Source organism: Lonchura striata, chromosome Z, assembly GCF_046129695.1.
Source record: "Lonchura striata isolate bLonStr1 chromosome Z, bLonStr1.mat, whole genome shotgun sequence".
NCBI classification, from domain to species: Eukaryota; Metazoa; Chordata; class Aves; order Passeriformes; family Estrildidae; genus Lonchura; species Lonchura striata.
Window position 1 is genome coordinate 21,324,509 of NC_134642.1, and position 19,529 is coordinate 21,344,037.

The following is a 19,529-nucleotide window of genomic DNA, read 5'->3' on the forward strand; positions in this document are numbered from 1 at the left end:
GGCCAGCAGGGCAGGGGAGGGATTCTACCCCTCTGCTCTGCTCTGCTCTACTTTGCTCTGGTGAGACCCCACCTGCAGGGCTGCATCCAGCTTTGGGGTCCTCAGCACAGGATGGAGATGGACCTGTTGGAGAGAGTCCAGAGGAGGCCACCAAGTTATCACAGGGATGGAGCAGCTCTGCTGTGAAGCAGCCTGGAGAAGGGAAGGCTTTGGAGTGGCCTAATTGTGACCTTCAACTACCTGGATAGAGACGTTCCAGAAGGGCATGTAGTAAGAGGACAAGGGGAATGGCTCCAAACTTAAATGAGGTTTTTGTCAGATACTAGGAAAAAATTCTTTATTGTGAGAGCTGTGAGGCACTTAAAACAGAAAAGTTATGAAACATAACAAGGAAGCTTATAATAGAGAAGTTGTGATTGCCCTATTCTTGGAAGAGTTTAAGGCTGGGTTGGATTGGGCTCTGAGCAACCTGGTCTAGCATTAGAACTAGATTAACTTTAAGGTTCCTTCCAAACAAATTCTATGATCTAGAAAACCTTATCTCTCTTCATTGTAAATGCATTGTAGCATTTAAAGTATTTCTATACTTAGCCATTTGTTTTTTCTATTGTAAATTTCTGTTCCTCCTTCCTCTTGGATCTATGAGTGTAGGAGATTACCACAATCTCTTCCCTGCTATTAGTAGGCATTGTGCTATTCAGTATTTAGGAGCAGAGATGTGCATCAGAGAGTCTTCAGATTTGTTGGTGTCTACTCTTCAGCTGATGGAATTATTCCATATATTGTCTTAGTGTTATCCACTTTCCAGGTAGATTGGTGATTAATAAATTGAAGAAAAATAAAACCATAAAACTGTTTTTCCTTTGGGAAGACACTGCTTCTTCAATGCAAGCACTAAAGTATTAAAAGACATTTGCTACCTTAGTCAACCTGAAAAAGTAATTTTATCAGGCACAAAAAGAATACAAAATAAAATTCCATAGTAAAATGTATGTTATACTTGACAAGAATTCAGGACAAAATTCTATTCATGTGTCAGGTTTTTTAGTAATGACAACAGTATTAAATGGTGTACTCGAACATTCTGTAACTGAAAGTAAAAGGAAATAGATTGCCCCACTTGAAAGAATTGTCTTATTCAAATAGCAGGTTTTTTTAATTGTTTTACTGGAATGATTTCAAGCCACAAGACTGTCTTGAACAGGTAATAAAAATACTCATTTTCTGAAGAGTTGTATTAGTGGTCCCCTGTGGTATTAGATTTTTTTCACCTTGGATGGGTTTTTATTTTTCCTGAACACTTTTGTATTTGATTGGGAAGTAGAAGTGCCTGTGTGTGGTCTTGTTTACTCAGTATAGGCAGTTTCTTTGTTATTTTTCTTCCCAAAATCAAAAAGCAGACGGCTGTATACTGTTATTAGGCTTTCCTTTACTTATACTAAAATTGTGTGAAATTGTCAGTACATTCTCTTCCCTTTATTTCCATGTCCTGCTTTCTTGATATATTAATTACTTTCTTATATTTTGTACTATTATTAGATATCCTGAATATATCTTTTCCACTTCAGTCTGGTTTCTCACAGAACTGTTAACATACAAGTTAATGGGTTCGTTTGTAAAATATTTGTAAGATACATAAAGTACATTAATTTGAAACTTTATATGAAAAAGTGCTTTTTTTCTGTAGTAGATCAGTTGAATGTACAGTAAAGTAGTCTGCTTGTAATTTTAAATATCAGTATATTGCAGAAGTTTGTCAGAAACTTGCATGGGTCAAATGTGATAGGATCTGTTACTATCAAACAAAATTGCTTATGAATGCTCAGCATAAGAAAGCTCTCAATATTTACATTATGTTTACTTGAGGAAAATGGTGTCAAGCTTGGCATTATCTAGCTATGGTGTCTAGAAATTTTTAGTTTCAGGAGCAGGAATTTAGCATGGCTACTGTGATTTAACACTTCATTTAAATTGAAACAACCCCAGCTATATTCTGCCCCATGGAAAGAATAAGAGGTATGTTTAGGAGTTTTAAGTTACTCAGGATATTTACATTTCTAGTACCTAGTAGTGGATTATTTTAGCATAGAACAAGCAGGATATTAAACCTTTATTTTATGAGAAATGCAAATTGAAATTTGGGGAACTTGCCAGTTCATCAGAATGCATATTAGAAAAGTGAAATAATTAAAATCTTGTATCTTTGTATAAATTCCTTTAATTTGGAAGCTTGTCTTTTTCCCCATGGCATGTAAATCTTCCTCTTACAGCCACACCTGAAGTCATGCTCTGTTTGTGTCTCAGCTGTCCATAAACACCTTGTAGGTTATTGTACACTGAATGTCAGGACAGAAATTTTGAGAATCTAGTTCCAGGATGTACACATTAAGCATTGTTCTTTAGCAGAAGTTGCCTAGGTATTGACTTAACAGACCATAAAGCACCCTGAGGATTATGATTCTGTTCTACAACTTCTGTGGAGTAGAAATGTACCCAGTGGCAAACATGTAGTGTTATGGGCAATTTAACGTGGATGTTTCTTTCAGTTAAAAAAAAATTCCAGTCCTGATACACACTTTTCATTATTTTTGTGCGTTAATTAAGGTATTCTGCATTGACTGTTTTTTTCTAGCCTTAACATAGGGATGGAGTTTTTCTTCCTAGATATTACTTCTATTATTGTCCTAATGTAAGAAGACTAGTTAGTCTGAAGCAAATGCTTAAATGATCTTCTGCAAACAAAACAATTTTTTAATCTGTTTGGGAAGTGCAGAGGTCACTCAAGCTCTGATGTCCTAGTGTTGGAAGACAGACATCTAAAATTTGAAGTTCTCAAAATTTTTTCTCTGACTTGGACAAGAAAATAAACCTCAAAACCCAAAGAGATACTTCATAACATTCGCTCCCAGCAAAAGTTGTTACAAATCTCTTTTTAGGGGAGGGACAAGAAGGATTTCAATAAAACTTGAGCCTTTTGATTAATTTGTAAGATTGAGATACTAAATTTCTTGAAAGATTGTATTTAACATACATGTTGCCAGAATCTTCTAGAGATTTTTGAATATTCCAGTTGATAGAAGAAAATAAAAGAAGTATTCAAAAGTTTGATAACTTGAGCAAAAATAAATAGAAGCCCAAGGAGAGAGTTTGTCAGTGATGGTTTTGTTTTGTTTTGGTTTTATAATAAAATTTATGCCTTTTTGCTGAAAAATTTGTGCCACTTTTCTGCTTTGCAGAGCAACGCATGAGTAAAGCCTGTGTTTTGTGAACTGTGGAGCAGTCTTTTGTATTTCTCTAAATGCTTTGATTTGCTCCCTCAAGGTCATGTCTGGTAAACATTCTGATACTGTAGTAAAGAATTTACATAAGCACTTTGCAAGGCATATCTGAACATGCTGCTCCTTGGTGGCTATGTTGATAGTTTTGGATTTGGCTCTTACTTTGCCATCACCAGTTGGAGTTTGTGCTAGAGACTGAGTGGGTTAATAAGTCCGTGTGCAAGACAGCTTCCCCAGGAACTCCTTGTGACTGTAGACTAAGTAGAAAAAATTCCTCTGGAATTAAGGCTATTCACTGTATAGCTGGACCCCAACTCCCTGCTTACTATGGCAGTGGTTTTGCTAAGGTAAGGCCTTAAAGTCCTGCCCACATGTTTATTTTTTAAAAGTTATTGAATTTGAGATTCAGATGCACATTTGCAGCACTAGATTCTGTGGGCTGTCCTGGAACTGTGTGTAGAGTTCACTTTCATTTAAGTCAACCGTGGCTTTTGCAAAACCAATGGGGCATCATTTCTGTAGAACAGGAGCAAAATTCAAATACTGGTAGTTAAAGAAAATATAGATAAGGATAGAAAGTGTTTGGAAAAAAGATTTTCTCCTCATTGGAGTTTTCAGTATTTTTAATGAAAAATGCTTGGGTTCTCTTTAATTTATTTGAAATTTCATTTCTGTTTTGAAATTGGTGATTTAATTAATATGTTGCCAAGCACCTTTTTTTTCTAAAAGGTTTTTGTCTTCAAGAGTTGTTTTATGGTAGTAGGAGCCTTTTTTAAGGATATGAAGTTTGTTTCAAGGAAGCATTTCATGTGCTAAAATCCAGCATATGTTCTGGGTTCAGGAAGTACTATTTTTCTCCCATGTTATTAGATTTTTAGCCTTCAGTCTGGGATGTGTTGTGATGAAGGGAAATGTCTTTGGGGACTATGTGAAATACTTTATATGTTGAGAATTCTAAGTTCTCAAGTGTTCATGGAAATTTCACTCATCTCAGGGACTTGGAATTCCCAAGGGCAGGTACTTTGAGTGAAGACTGAGGTAAAAAAAACCCAAACAATGAGAAGACCTTTTCTTCCAGTCACCAGATCACTGCCTCATTAGCAATGAGCCCACATTTTGCCTAGTCCTTCTTTTGCAGGTGATGTACTTCAGAAATATTTTTCTCTTGCTCTTCACATCCCACATCATATTCAACTCCAAGTGGATTTTGCCATTCCTAAACATATCCTTCTAGGCTTTAAGCATATATTTTCCCAAGTTTAGTATGTTTGAACAATCTTCTTTATGCTTCCTATTAATACTTGAATTTAGTCAGGAATTCCCTGCATATCCATACAGACCTTTTGTTGGATTTTCACGGTTGTTTTCAAGGATCACTATCTAGGTCAAGAATGGTCTGTTCTGGTGTACAGGAAGTCAACAAAGTCAGCAGAAGACTTACAAATTTTAATTGAGTTTACAGATATTCTTCCACCTGTTTACTAATGTGATCTGTGAAGCAAAATCTCCTTATGAAAAGGCTTTAGGAGTTTTCTTGTAAATTGATTTCCCATTTGAAATAACCTAGGAAACAATTACACCTGTACTTCTCCAGTAGTTCTACAGAAATGGCAAAGCATGTTGATGGATGGAGTTGTTGGGAACGATTGTAATCACATCTCTTGGAACAGCTGAATCTGTCAGCTGCAATTGATTGTGTTTGTACTCGGACACTCAGTTTTCCTTTTCAAAGTAAAGCATTATGCATACTCCCTGTATTTGTTCAGACTGAATAAAACTAAGGAGAGAATAGCTACTTCTGTAAACTGTCTGGTGGGTGCTTGTGGAGAAGATGGAGCTATGCTCTCCTTAGATCTGTGCATTAGAAGTAGAAGAGAAAACAGGAAAGTTATAATTACCTGTAAGGGGAAAACAAAAAACCTCACAATGCAGATCATGAGATATTTGAACAGGTTGCCTGGAGGGTTTGTTGGAATGTCATCTTTGAGGATATCAAAACTTGACTGAACAAGGTTCAGAGTTGCCTAATCTGACTCTGACCATACTGTGCTGTGAGTGGGAAGTGGGACCAGATGACCTCCATAGGTCCTGTCAGTTTAAATTCAAGATTTTATGACTACATACATTCTTATTAGATACCTGTCAGTGAGACATAAGAAATCAGATCAATAATAGAGCTATTTGGATTGTGCCTGGATTTTTAGCAGTATAATTTACAGCACTTTTTTCCTTAAATTTCTGATCATGGGTGAATATAGACATTAGAATGGAAAGATGCTAAATATTTTGCAGTTCAAGTGTAGAGAGACTGGCTAGTTTAAGTAATTTCCTTTTGATCTTTCTTGCTGTTGAAAAAAGGACTAAAATTGACTTCAGAAGTGTAGATGCAGTTAGCAAATAAAGTATAGAGAAGTGGCGAAGGCTGAATAGACTGGTACATACTAATTAAATTATGGTAAATTAACTAAATAAAATGGAAAAATTGGATGAGAAGATTGAAAAAACTCTCACATTTAGTTTTCCATAGAAAAATGTTTTTTTGAGAAGATTTAATTTCACCTTCTCTATGCTGGAGTATTTTATGTAAAAAGAATATTTATCTTATTGTGATGTTTTCCTATCATTATATTTCCTTCATTTTAATTTGTGAGGTCTCTAAGATGATGTCAGTACACAAGAGTAAATTACTTTATTGTGCTTGCATCCCATAAAATATTTTTACTGCATCTCAACATTTATAAGTTCTAGTTATATAGATAATTTTATGGAGAAGGAATTAAACCATGGTTATTTTTCAATATATAGAAGTGATTTGGAAATTCTTTATGAAGTGTAGTACAAACTCTCACACAAGGAAAAGCGTGTAAATGCTACAGGGGACCCAACACTGAAATACACATATGAATAATATATTAGTTGATATACAGTACATATAATTAAAATTGAAAGAGTAAAGCAAATTTATAAAATATTTAAACTGAATAGTGAAGAACACTGCAGAGAATTAAATGCATTTCTTATTTTTTTTTTTTATCCTGACAGTTTTATGCTACCAGTATGTAGCAGTTTTCCTGGGGAGGATGTTTCCCACACATAAGAAATTGCCTGGGTTCCTTGACATGCAGTGAAGCATAACTAAAGCAACAGTCTCTAGATATGATAGAAAACAGTAGAATTTTGTTCAGTAAAAAAGGTTAACTTTCCATGAAAGTTAAGTAGAAATGGAAATTACACAAATATGTGTTACAATTTAGATTGGAAATAAATTGAGCAGTTAGAAGTCATGAGACATCTTTGACAACAACCTTTGTCATAAGAAAATTGTGAAGTAATTAAATCTAGTTTCCTCTTGAGTTGGGGCAGGGTGGTTTTCTTCTTTTTTTTTTTTTTTTTTTTTTTCTGCTTTTAGGTATTCTGAATTGCTGAGGTATATGACTTTTTTGGTAGTGAGCAGCTAAAATTATACTCAAGAAGTCAAAACTACATATACTCAAAAGGACTTTGGTCTTATCTGGAATTATGTATGCATATATTTGAGAACTGCATGTTATAATATCAGATATAAATTTAATGAGTTATTTGGTATAGTCTTTCTATTGTAGTGATTTAAAAAAATCTGCTGTAGAACTTTTCTGACCTCGAAAAATTTGATGTTGATTTGAACAATAGACTGCACTTAGTGAAGAGCTTTCTTTGAGAAAATTCAGTGATAGGGGCTAAGAGCTCTGTAGCTTTATGTTTCATGCACAAGGATGAGTTTTTGGTATTGAAGAAATCCCTATCTAGCATGGAACATATTAACAATTGATGTAGGCAGGTTTGCAATGAGAATAGGTGTGGGATTTGACTGAGTGCCAAATAATGGATTTCTAGCCTGTCTGCCAGTAGTTGGGTGTCTTTCTGGATGCCCTTGTAGGATGTAACAATAGATTTCACTGCTTGCATAGATGGACAGAATTTAATATCCATTAAGATATTTCTAAAGCAGAAGATGATGAAGACTAAGCTTTTGAAATCCTTTAGTTTTATGTTGTGTGTTACAAGTTTCTTATTTGTTATGTCATGTTAGGTCTCTTGGCTCGAGAAAAGACATAAAAAGAAATACAGCAGAAATTTAAATTTTAAAAGGAAAAAATATATAATTGTGATGTGTATTTCTTCTGTTTACTTATTTTAATGATTTTTCCCCACCCCCTCTTGTCTTGTCTGTTCTTCCTGTCAAATAAAGGCCAAGAAACACCAGGTCTTTCTAACAGAGACGTATGAAAACAACATGAGAGAGCTGGAGTTACTCTTGGACAGCTTTGCTATGTCAGACCAGCGGACAGCAGGTTAGTTGAAGGTATAAAATGACAGATGCATCTGTCAATGTTCCAAAGTCACTACATTGTGGGAATTCTGCAGATGCCTCTTGCATTCCCTCTTCTCAACATGCTTTGATTTGATGACATGATAAGAGCAGTTCTCACAGCAGTCAAATGGCCTTGCTAGCTGAGAAAGGGTGACGGATTGTGGACCTGCTGTTGTCAGCCCAGAGCTTGATTTACAAATGCTGGGGTGTATATGATCGGTCAGGAAAGGGCTCACTTGCTGTGCTCTAAATCCAACAGAGAAAAAAGTCCTTACAGTATACCTGCAAAGGGAACAGATGTTTTGCCTGAACTGAGCCAAATTCTGAGTCAACCTTCAGCAACTTAAAGGTCATATATTCAAAAAGGTTGTGTAGGACACATGATGCAACACAATACTTTTTACAGTTGATTGTGGACCTGTACTATGTTGCGTTCATTTAATTCGACACAGAACAAATATTTCCCTTTTTCATTAAAATAAATTGTAAGTCAGTGGCTGTCACTCCGCTGCCTGGCTTTATATATAATTATTGTATCAGACTTAACAAACTGCTGCCTTGTTAGACATTTGAAATGGTGGCTAACATAAACAAGCTGAACTTTAACATCAAGCTAGTGATTTTTTTAATGCTGAAAACTGAACACTTTTAAAAACCTTCATTTAAAACTGTAATTCCTATTAGAAAAAGTGCATACTGAAGACAAAGTGCTTCCAATGTATAGTGTAAGTAAACTGGAAGAAAACAAGTAAAATGAAGCTTACAGAGCAAACGGGTTTATTTTATGTATACAATATATTTTTTGCACTTTTTAGCAACAATAGACATAAATGGGTTGCTAAAAACACTTTTAAATAAAGATACATTTTTTTGTATCTTCACAAAGGGATATTTTTTAGGGCCTGGTGATATTAAATTTCAATAAAGAATCAACTTCTTTGGATTTCTCTTGTCCTTAAAAGGTGAGTTTCGATTCTGTGATGCAATGATTTTCTTGCATAGGCTATATGCTTTTTTGTTTTGGAGATGGTATAAGTTTTATTCTCTAATTATAAATGTGATTACCATGATAATGTCTGTAGGTTTACAGTTGAAAAGCTCTTAAAGAGTGTAGGTTATCCACAGTTTTGCAAAGTTCCACATGCTCAAAAGGGCTTAAGTAACTCTGGGGAGAGCTGGATGCTGCTGCCAAAGTGCAGTTTCCAAAGCAGCAATTTGTCTTTTGGATGATAAGCCTTGCTGAGAACAGCTTTGACTTGTTCATATAATATTAGAAATTCAGTAAGAGTACCTTCAGTATTAATTTGCTTTGTTTGAGGCAAACTTTTAAACTAAGTTAAATATATAATATTTTTAAAACTTTAGGATCACTGAATAGGCTCTTGAGGTGGTTAGTAGAATTTAGTTTTGCAGTGGATCAACTGAGTCTTTACAGTCAATTACAATGTTTTAATATTAGAATAGACATTGACTAAAACTTGTTCTACGTATTTGCTATGCTTTTAAGTTTGAAACTTAATTTTTAATGCTTTTGCATTATTATATTATCAGTGTGGTGTACTTACAAATTTTTGTATTTAATAGTATTCAATTTTTTTTTCAATTATTGTTATTTTATTTGAAATGGGAAATGGCATACCCACAGGCCAACAAAAGTAAAAATCTTAAACAAATCTTTGCGTTCTAATTACTAGATGAGGGGCTACATGAACCACAGGTGTTGGGGAAGTCATTCTTGTGGTCAACATTGAGCCCAAGGGATTGAGAGATCTATTTAAAAATCTGTCAGTATTAAAGATCCAACTCTAAAAGATTCAGCCCCTTAATTCAAGTACTGTGATTATTAGGCTATTCAGTAAAGAGAAGATAATAATATATTTTTATTGATAGGCTTGATCATCAGCCCAGTTGATGCTGGTTCAATGCCAGGCACTCATGAAAGCTGCTAACTCATGCAGCTGGACAGAGGAGAGGAAATTTAACAAAGGGTTCATAGGTTGTGGTTAGGACTAGAAGAGTTTACTCATCGAGTACCATCACAGGCAAAACAGGCTTAAGCTATGGATAAGAAGTGAGCTTACTACTAACAAAATCAAAGCAGGATAAAGAGAAGTAAAACAAACCCTTAAAAAAACACCTTCTGCCACCCCTCCCACCTTGTGAGATGTACCTCCTGCCCAGTTGGCACAAGGAGACAGGGAATGGGTGTTATGGTCAGTCCATCACCCATGGCTACTCCTGCTGCTCAGGGAGAGGAGTCCTTCCCCGGCTGCACCGCAGGGTCCCTCCCATGGGAGACAGTTCACTGAGAGCTTCTCCAGCATGGCTCCATCTCATCAGCAACAGCTCCCTCCCTACTGCTGCAGTGGGATCCATCCCGCAGGCAACAGTCCTCCCAAAACTGCTGCAGCATGGGTCACTCTTCCATGGCGTGCAGTCCTCCAAGGACAAGCTGCTCCAGCCTGGCAGCAACGCCTCCCACAGGATCACAACCTCCTCCAAGGTATCTGCCTGCCTCAATGTGGGGCTCCTCCACGGGGTGCAGGTGGATCTCTGCATCCCTGTGGCCCTGCACAGGCACAGCTGCTTCACCATGGGCTGCACCATGGGCTGCAGAGAATGTGGGCTCCAGTGCCTGGAGTACCTCCTGTCCCTTCTCCACTTGATGTCTGCTGAGTTTTTCTTCTCTCTTGCTCTCATTCCTGCTTCTCTGTAGTGACAATTAAAATGGTGTCACAACATTTATTATGATCTATTCTTAAACCTGCTATCACAGAATAACCATTTCTAATTGGCCCAGCCTTGGCCAGTGGCACATTCATCTTTGGAGCCACAAGGGATTTGCTCTGCTGGATGTGGTGGAAGCTCTAGCAGCTTCTCACAGAAGCTACCCCTGAAGTCCCCCCCACTATAAAAAAACAGCCCATGCAAACCCAATAGAGATTAAAACCTGAATAGTTTTAGAAAGCTTTCTTTTTTTTTTTATGCATGTCAAAATAACAAGCATAAATCCATGTCTTCTCCTTTTCCAGTGACCTTTATAAATTTTCCAGAGCACTGTTATTCTTATTGGTCCACTTGCATGAATTCACTTTGTATCTTTTCAGTTTATCTCGTTGTGCAGTTATTCAGCACTAGGGTATGTTCTTAGGAATGTTTGCCTCCATGAAAAAAGGAATTGTGGTTGTAGTAATCTGAAAAAAAGGTGAAATGAGTGCAAAGTACTAAGAGTGTTAGCTGCTTTGAGTTAGCATCATCTTTTTTTGGCCAAAAATCTAAAACAGAGCACCATGTGAGCTGTTATGAAGAAAATTATAGCTTTTCCTACCCTTGACCCAGTACAGCTAGCAGGAAGTCTGGAACAGCAGATTTAAGAGTTTATTCACTTGTATACTTCTGTAAGACTTGTATGGATCTTGGCATTTTTCCCAAATTCTTCCCTCAAACTCTTGGGCAATACTGGGTGTACACTTCAAGTACTAGGTTGGGTTTTTTATCTCATTGCTGACATAGTGCTTCTACCACAATAGAGTGCATTTCAGTTATGTTGTGTGCCTTCTGCACAGTTGTATGAAGTTAGACAATATTTGGGCAGCATTAAAGCCATAGATTTGTATTCAGCTAATGCAGATAGGCTGAATCTGTATTTCTATTGGCAGATTGATCTGCCTAGAAATAGGGTTACAGCAAGGGCATGGAATGACAGCATGAAAAGTTTATTGGCAAAATTCTAATTTTGGCAAACAAGATATTAATTACATCATTGCAGGTTTGGACTTAGAATATGAAAATACATTATTTAGACAGTTTGACAAAAACTATGGTATGGAAGATAATTCTTGAATTGACTTAATAGGTATTGTTTTAAACTGAATGAGAATTATGTGTTATCACTTTGCTAGAGCTACAAGTATGAAAAAATAATCTTTACTTTTTTTATGCAACAAGATCAATGCAGAATATTCCTACAATGGGTGGTAATGAGAGGTTGGTCTTGTAAATGAGAAGACTAGACTGGAGCTCTGTGCATAGCTATAGCTATCGTTATGTGATAAAAATTATGGTAAGGTCACACTTGCCACTTTCTTCAATGTGAAGTTTTGACTTCTCAAAAGACGTCAGATTTTATGAATTCTCCTTAGATTCATTTTAAGTGTAACACTGTTATTTGGGATATCTCTAGGATTCACGGGGCTCTGAAGTGCCATTAAGAAACTCTTGTTTTTTCTCTGACTTTACAGACTTTTAGAAACTGGTAAGTAGGTGGAATGGCTGATAAAACAGAGGTCTGTCACTGGGATGTGTGAGCTGTAGAGCCAATCTTGCTCCTTCTACTGAAAGCAATCTTGCAAATATGTGTTGCTTTGAATAGGTGGGACTTTGACTGTAACAGCTAGTCCAGCCTGAATAGCACTTTATACTTTCTGGTATTATCCAAAGTCAGGAGAGAAGAGGCTAACTAACAGAAAGAATTTTGTGAAGAGCAGATGGCAATACATTCTGACTTGTGCACTTAAGTACATTTTCCACTGAATAATATTGGTGTTTTATCTGTAGCCTACAGAAGGAATTTCATCATTTGTATACAATACCTTAGTAGAATGTTATGCTTATTAGATGACGCTAATTCTAGAATTTTTAAAAAATGCCCTGCAAGTATGTAGGTAGAACTCCTCTGATAATGTTTTATGGACAACCAAAGAAAAGGCTCAGACTTTAGTATCTGATTTGACTTTATGAGCCACTCTGTGTAAATTGCTTAATGACACTGGTGCTAAACATCTCTATCATTGTTTAGTTATGCTGGGAATTATGATGATTTAGCCTCCCTGGATTTAAAATCCCACAGATATTTTCACTTTTGCAAAATAAGGCTGCTATTAGAGTTAGTAAAGATAGTTTTGCATATTGAACATGTTAAAAATTGTTGAAAAGTTGATACTATAATTTGCTACAAATTAAGCAATAAATGCTTCTTAAGAGTAGAAATAATGCTGAGAAGAATGGTCTGTCAATAACCTAGTACTGCGGTGTAACACCAGGAAAAAAGAAGAGTTTGCTTTTGGAAACTGAGTATCAGCTGACATCTTGTGACCTCTCGATCAATACAGTGTTGTTTTGCTTTCTTGGCACATTGTTCTATGCACTTTGGAATGGTCAGACTTGTTCATATGTCCCTAATTAAGGCAACAAGATCAGAAGTCTCAAACTAAAGGCTTAATAAATGAGTTTAGTATGTATGTAATGGATATATCAGATTTCTAATTGAACTGTTACATAGAACTCTGCAGACAGATAATATTTTTTTCTCATTTCCTTTAAAATAAATTTCAAGATAATTTAAAACGTTATTAAGTCCTCTCCAAGCATAACATAATCATGTGATCTTTGGCTTGGTAAGGCTTTAAGTAAATGAAGTACTGCATTACTATATGCATGCTTAGTCACAACTGCAAAATAATGTCAGGAAAAGTGTAACATTCTTAACTTTCAGACAAGATGTTTTTCAACATATATAATTGTGTGGTTTCGAAGTTTGCTTGTCTGACTGAATGACACAGTCTTGACCACAGTAGAAATAATATGTGAGACTGCATACCAAATGCATTAGGTATAAATGTAATCCAGAATTAACAGTTCTGTAACTTCTATTAAAGGTTTTATACAAGTGTCTTTCAGCTATAATTGCTGTGAAAGCATGGCTATACAGCTGCATCTCTTATGGCAAAAAAGGCTTCAGTGTTCTTTATTGTCACTGAAGCCCTAACTAATTCTAATACCTCACATCCAGGGTGAGTAATTTTCTCTCTGTGGCTTTAAGGCTTAATTTTTGTTCTGTGTTTTCCTTCAGGCACTTGTGAGGACAAAGATAAACCTCTGAGCTGCTCTGTCGTTGAGACTTTGAGGTGTACCTTGACAGCTTACCAGAACAAGCTGGAAGATACGTCTAATGAGGTAACACTTGCAATGTTTGGCGCTATATGTATTGCATTTGGCCTGCAGCAGAACATACACTTCACTTGTAAAAAAACGGCTGAAGAGTGGGAATGTTGAATTGACAGCTTCAAGTATGCCCGAAGAAAAAATCTCTGTTGCTACTATTTCTCTAAGCTTGCCCTACAGTAAAGTTTCACATTTGTGAGGACCAGGAGAAGAGGTTTTTTGTCTTTCTAGTTTAATTTCATTTTCTTGTTCAATCTTTCGGGGTTATTTTTAAAAAACATTTAGGATAACAAGTCATTCATAAACAGGATTTTAGTTAAAAGATAATGATCTAAGAGGGCAACTGCACATACAGCAATGTTCCTAAATACACAATGGTTGAGCCTCAGTAGTCACTGCTGTATCAGGCATGTAAATTATTATGCTCCCCTGTACTTCTAAAACTGGTATAATTTTCTGAGGAGAGTGTATTTTCAATGGATACTCTTTGGGAGCTATTTTGATATCATTTCAATTAAAATAGGACTGTTAGAGTACTGTTTTTAAGTTATCTAAGAAAATAATATATTGGAAATATTTCAATTTTGGGAATCTTACTCTTGAAAAAAATCAGATGTTTTCCATGCAGTCCTGCTGTCCTTTCATTTTACTGACTGAGAAATTACAGATTTGTATTTATTTTCTTGTCTGTTTTGGTAGTCTGACTAAATTACTCCTCTTGGGTGTAAATGTTTTATTCATTAGTGGCTTTAAAGGCTGTAGAAAGAAGTTAACTGCACCATTAAAGCTTTTTGTACAAACTTGTGATTAGTCTTTGAATAAAACTGGTAAATACAGAAAGGCAAGGTGTGATGAGATTGTAAAGGTGCCAGCACTCTATTTCACTTCTAGGTTTTGTCTTTAATTTTGACAAATGCATAGTCTAGCTAGTCACTTAATAGGTTAAAAAAATTAAAAAGCAAAAAAAAAGTATATCAGTTTTGCCCCTTTTATTGGAAAAAGAATGCTGTCTCCCACAAGACCTTTGAGTTTGTTCATGGGGCACAAAAATAAGTGACCATGGTAACAATTATACTTTTTAAACAGCAAGCACTGTTAAGTCTCTCCCAGCGAGATAAGAGAACTGATGTGTATAGTCATTATGAAACTCTTCTGAGACCCAAGTCTGGAAGCTGAAGAGTAAAGTAACTAGGAACATATTACCCACAGCGAATTGTTATTTGGGAGGAGGAGCATCACGTGATAGACAGCACAGTTGAAAAGTCGACTCAGCAGGCTTTGGCTTACTGATGTGCTTTGTTGTGAAACTGTGCCAGAGACAGCAGTGGGGAGACCAAGGGGGTGGCTTCTAAGAAAGCAAAGAGAGTGTTCTGACAGAAAGAAGAATGAACTGTCAAGGAAAATAAATCGCAAGCAGAGCAGGACCAACAGATGACCTGCCACAAGACTTCCCAGTAGGACTGCGTGTGACTGACCCTGAAGTTGTCATATGGAGCCAGAGATCACTGAGCACCTTCATGGTGCACAGAAAGGGCAGAGCTCTGTCCTTCTTGATTACCCCCACCCCCACAGAGAATGCTGCTTTTGGCTTTTTATGTGTGAGATATGTTTAATAATAAAACTTTTTAATAATACAATAATGCACAAGGGGACTATGAAGGGCATTGTGCAATAAAACTGGGATGTTTTAATACACTATAAGGAAGGGTTTTAGTATGAAACACAACAGTATGAAAATTTAAGTAATTTTCTTTATAAAAAGATTTTCAACAAGATCCCACATATTGATGAATTTATTAATGTATGTGTACACCTGTATATATATGCAAAATACGCTGGTAAACTTGTCATGCATCATCTTTAACTTACTATGTTAAACATTAGATTAAAAGATCTAGTTAGTTTGTGTAGCCACACAAACTAACAAACTAGAAAGGTGTAGAAGTGTTTTGGGTTTTGTAGATAACTAGCTTCTGGCTTTCCATATAGTGCAGACACCAGAATATGTTTGGATAGAGGGAAAAGCCTAGTAAACCAGTAAAAGGACTGGAAATATTCCAATAGCATTCTTTAATTTACTATGATTATTTCTAAGGGGTCTGCCAAGTTTCCTGACATCAAATATAAAAATAAACATTTTAAATGTAATTAATAAATTTTGTAAATGAGGTGTTCTGTTTCTGAGTTGCTCCTTAAATGTCAGGTGTTAGCAGTATCATCGTATAAACAGAAATACAGATTATTTTGGTATATTGTTACCATTTTTGAAAGGGAAAAGTGAAACTAGTACACATGATGGTACCTTAGTACACATTAAGCAACCTCTGAGATTGCTTTTGCTTTTAATCCTAAAAGTCACTGTGCCTCTGTGGTACATTGCTGCTTTTTACAATATGTGAGTACTATCCAGTGCTCAGTAAAGAATCAAGCTTGTAGTTGGGCAATTTCTGCAAATGGCCACTGACTTGAAAACTTGTTTTCTCCAACCACTCCCCAGATCATTATCTGAATTTACTATGCTTTCAAGTGCATTTCAAAATCTGTGTTTTTGTCAGATATTTCGAGAGTTGATAGGATAGGTAAGAATGGATTCAGTTTGGGATTCTGCCACTACTCTTTATTTTAAATCATTATAAAAGAGTTACTTAGTGTTTTTTAATGGCATGTTATTTAGATTGTATGAAGTACAAAAGCTCTCCAAGGAATTGAAATAAATTTTGGTTTTTTACTTTCATATACAAAATTCTTCTTTTCTATTATATTTAACAGATCATCGCAGCCTTTCTGTAAAAGCCTGTTTGATTTTCATGTTTTTTGCAGCTTGAGAAAATGAAGATTTTGTATAAAAATATGACAAAAGAATTTGAGGTATCTGAGGAGAAAATGTGTGCTTTAAGACAAGACCTTAAGGTATGGTTTAATGAACTTAGCATGAAGTTTGAACATTCTGCAAAAGATGTCTTTCTGGATTAAAAGTACCATTTTTTCTTATCAGATTAAGTCTTTATATCATTGTAGTCTGTTGAGAAAACTAGTTTACCTTGCAAATTTGTGTAAAACCATGCTGCTTTATCCTGTTTACCACTATAAAGTACATAGTTTCAATGATTGCACTTCTGAAATAATTAAAATACATTGATAAATTTGCAGGGTATCATTTTATATTGAAATAATTATCAGTAATCTTTTTTATTTAACTGTTTTTCTCAAGAAAAGGGAAAGAGAATTAATTACCTCTGTGCTTATGAAGGTATGTTTTATTAAAGATGTCAATTCTTTCGTTATTTTTTTTGTTTGTGTTTATCAGAAAGGTCAATGCATGTGATGCATCAAGTTGTCTTTAACAGCTGTAAAGTCTGCAGCCTAAAATTTCTTGGAGTAAAAGTTTTCTGAGATAAAAACACTTGAGTCATTCAGAGCACTTTCCTTTAGTTTTGGAACAAAAATTCTTTTTTCTCTTTTTACCTGACACCACTTTTGTAATGTCCTGTCTGGCTAAATCAATAGCCAAGGGAGTGAGCAAGTCCTGAGGTTGTGTTTTAACTTAATCTCCCAACTAGCAGTGTATTGTATTACTGCCAAAATAGAATGTCTGTAAACACAGCATTTTTCAGATTCTTTTGCTGATGATAAGCTGCTTTATGTTTTATGCAGTGCTGCTCTGTGACATTCATTGAATCTTCACTTTAATGGATACTTGTTCATAATGTGTTGTTACCTGTTATGAACTTAAACTAATTTATGTTCAGGAGATTTAGTACTTCTGCTTCTGTTACAGCACCTTTTTAAGTCACCTAAAAATGTTGCAACCCTTTGCAAATGATACTTGTATTCTTCACACACAAACTGAGCTTGCTACACACACAGGGTACCAGTTTTTATGCAACTTGCCTGTTTTCAATCTCTCTAAATTTTTGGTAATAGATCCAGTCTGAAAGCATATGTATTAGAAATCTAAAATTATTTTAATATTTTAATGTTTTTATTTAGAAACTTGTCATTTTCTGATGAATTTGGTGGTATCTTTTGTATGATTTTTATGGTCTATGAAGCTATGATTTTATGAAAAATAAACAATGTTTTCAGTTTGACCTTTTGCAAACTTTAGCAGCGCTGGAAATACAGTGTAGCTGCACCATATTTTGGCTCTAAAGGGATAGTGTATTAAGTTCTGTGTTTACCTGGTGAGATTTTGGTGCTGGTAACATAATGGTATTTATGACCATTTCTGATTATGACTTACTTCCCATGGTCAAGCCTTCAAAGAGAGCCCTCACTTTTTTTATCTTGCATGTATAGAATACAATGCACAACAGAAGTTGTGTTGCTTGCAGATTCAGCCCTAACAGATCAGGGATTCACTTAAGAAAATAATGTATCTTTTGAATAGGTCTGAGAGCTTTGCACTCTGCAGAGGACAAGTTCCTTGTGTTCTGCATCTCATTTTTGGGGGCAGAAGGGACTGTGAAGATTACTGCATCATGGAGCTTTTACCTCTTAGAGATGGATTTCCAATGCTGTCTAGTTGCAGGGTTTTGAAGAGACCTCTTCAACAGCTTGCTACTAGACAGCATTGGAAATCCAATTTCAAAATTGTAAATTTTGAAATTCTGTTCTTGAAAGAAAAAGTCCACCTAGCCTGGAATCCTGTGAATACATGTGCTTATATGACTCTTTCTTTCCTCAGGTGATGAACACTTGAATAAGGTAGTAAAATTCATACCAGCTTTTCTGTTAAATCCCTCTGTTTTATAGGAAGCTCAGGATACCATGGCTGATGCCAATAAAGAGTTAAACTATCTGCACTCTAAGTGTGCAGACAGAGAGACTTTAATAGAAACTTTAAAAATGGAACTACAGGATGTACAGCAATGCTGGGAGAAAGAGCAAGTACGTGCCACAGAATCTGAAAATGAAATCCAGAAGCTTACCAGGGCTTACCAGAAGGATATGGAGGTATTACTAGAGACAAGATGACTGTCAAAGAGTCTTTATTTAATCTCAGCTTTATACATTTACATACATCAGATGGTTACTCTTAGTTTTAAGAGATTTATCTCTAAAATATGATTTTAAGATATGTATTTTGAAATATGTGTTTAATATCTACAGGATTTCAGGACATATTGGTTCTCTTTTCTTCTATATCAGAACTAATAGCTTAATCATTCCAGTATTTTGAATTCTTGAAAAACAGATTTTATTTAAAAACCTATGCCTGACAAACAATTATTTCTTCCTTTCAAATTAAAAGTTAGCAGAAATGTTTTACAATTGAAACATCTAATATTGTCATTATCATGTGTTAATTACTTATCTACATGGCAATTTATAGATAGCAAATATGGAATTGAGGTAGTTTTGCATGCATGCCACAAAACCTAGAAATTCTTACCTTTTATGTATTAGCTAATTGTGGTGTGCTATATGTGGGAATCGATCTACAATGTCTTATTTCAGAACTATTATCTCTCTCCTTATATGTATTAACAGATGTTAATTTTGTTGCTTTTTCTGCCCAATAAAGCGGTTCTGTACTAGCAATAGCAATTATATACTTGTAGTTGTTGTGCATATTGAGCTCATTACTTCCACAAATTTGGATATGGATGCCAACTGAGTAAAAAGGAAACATTCTTTCCACCTCTTTTACAGTCTGGTATTTAAATAGGTTCCACATGAAGCAGCTGGAATTGTTACACACATCAGATAATGATTAAAGTGGAGGAAACTAGAAGTCTGGCTATATTGTAAAGTCAGCATGTCTACAACCCTGTGGTTGCATTCAACACGTGTGAATTGATTTGGGGTCTTGGAATCCTGTTTCTTGCGCCAAATGTATAATTACTGTTCCTAGTTTTATCACAGCTCAAACATCAAATGTAATGATGGTGGCACACTGGATTTTCTTTGGAGAATTTGTAGATCTGTTAGAAACAAAGTTAAACTAAGCTGAA

At 35.5% G+C, this 19,529-nt stretch overlaps 1 protein-coding gene across 1 annotated transcript in view; it reads left to right on the forward strand.

Moving 5' to 3' along the window:
- The window catches only part of CCDC171 (coiled-coil domain containing 171), a 161,251-nt gene that overhangs the window by 41,884 nt on the left and 99,838 nt on the right, over positions 1-19,529 (forward strand). The window contains exons 10-13 of the mRNA XM_077790231.1: positions 7,507-7,609; positions 13,481-13,584; positions 16,393-16,482; positions 18,328-18,528. Of these exons, the coding sequence (XP_077646357.1) occupies positions 7,507-7,609; positions 13,481-13,584; positions 16,393-16,482; positions 18,328-18,528 (498 nt within the window). The remainder of the gene's footprint in view (positions 1-7,506; positions 7,610-13,480; positions 13,585-16,392; positions 16,483-18,327; positions 18,529-19,529) is intronic.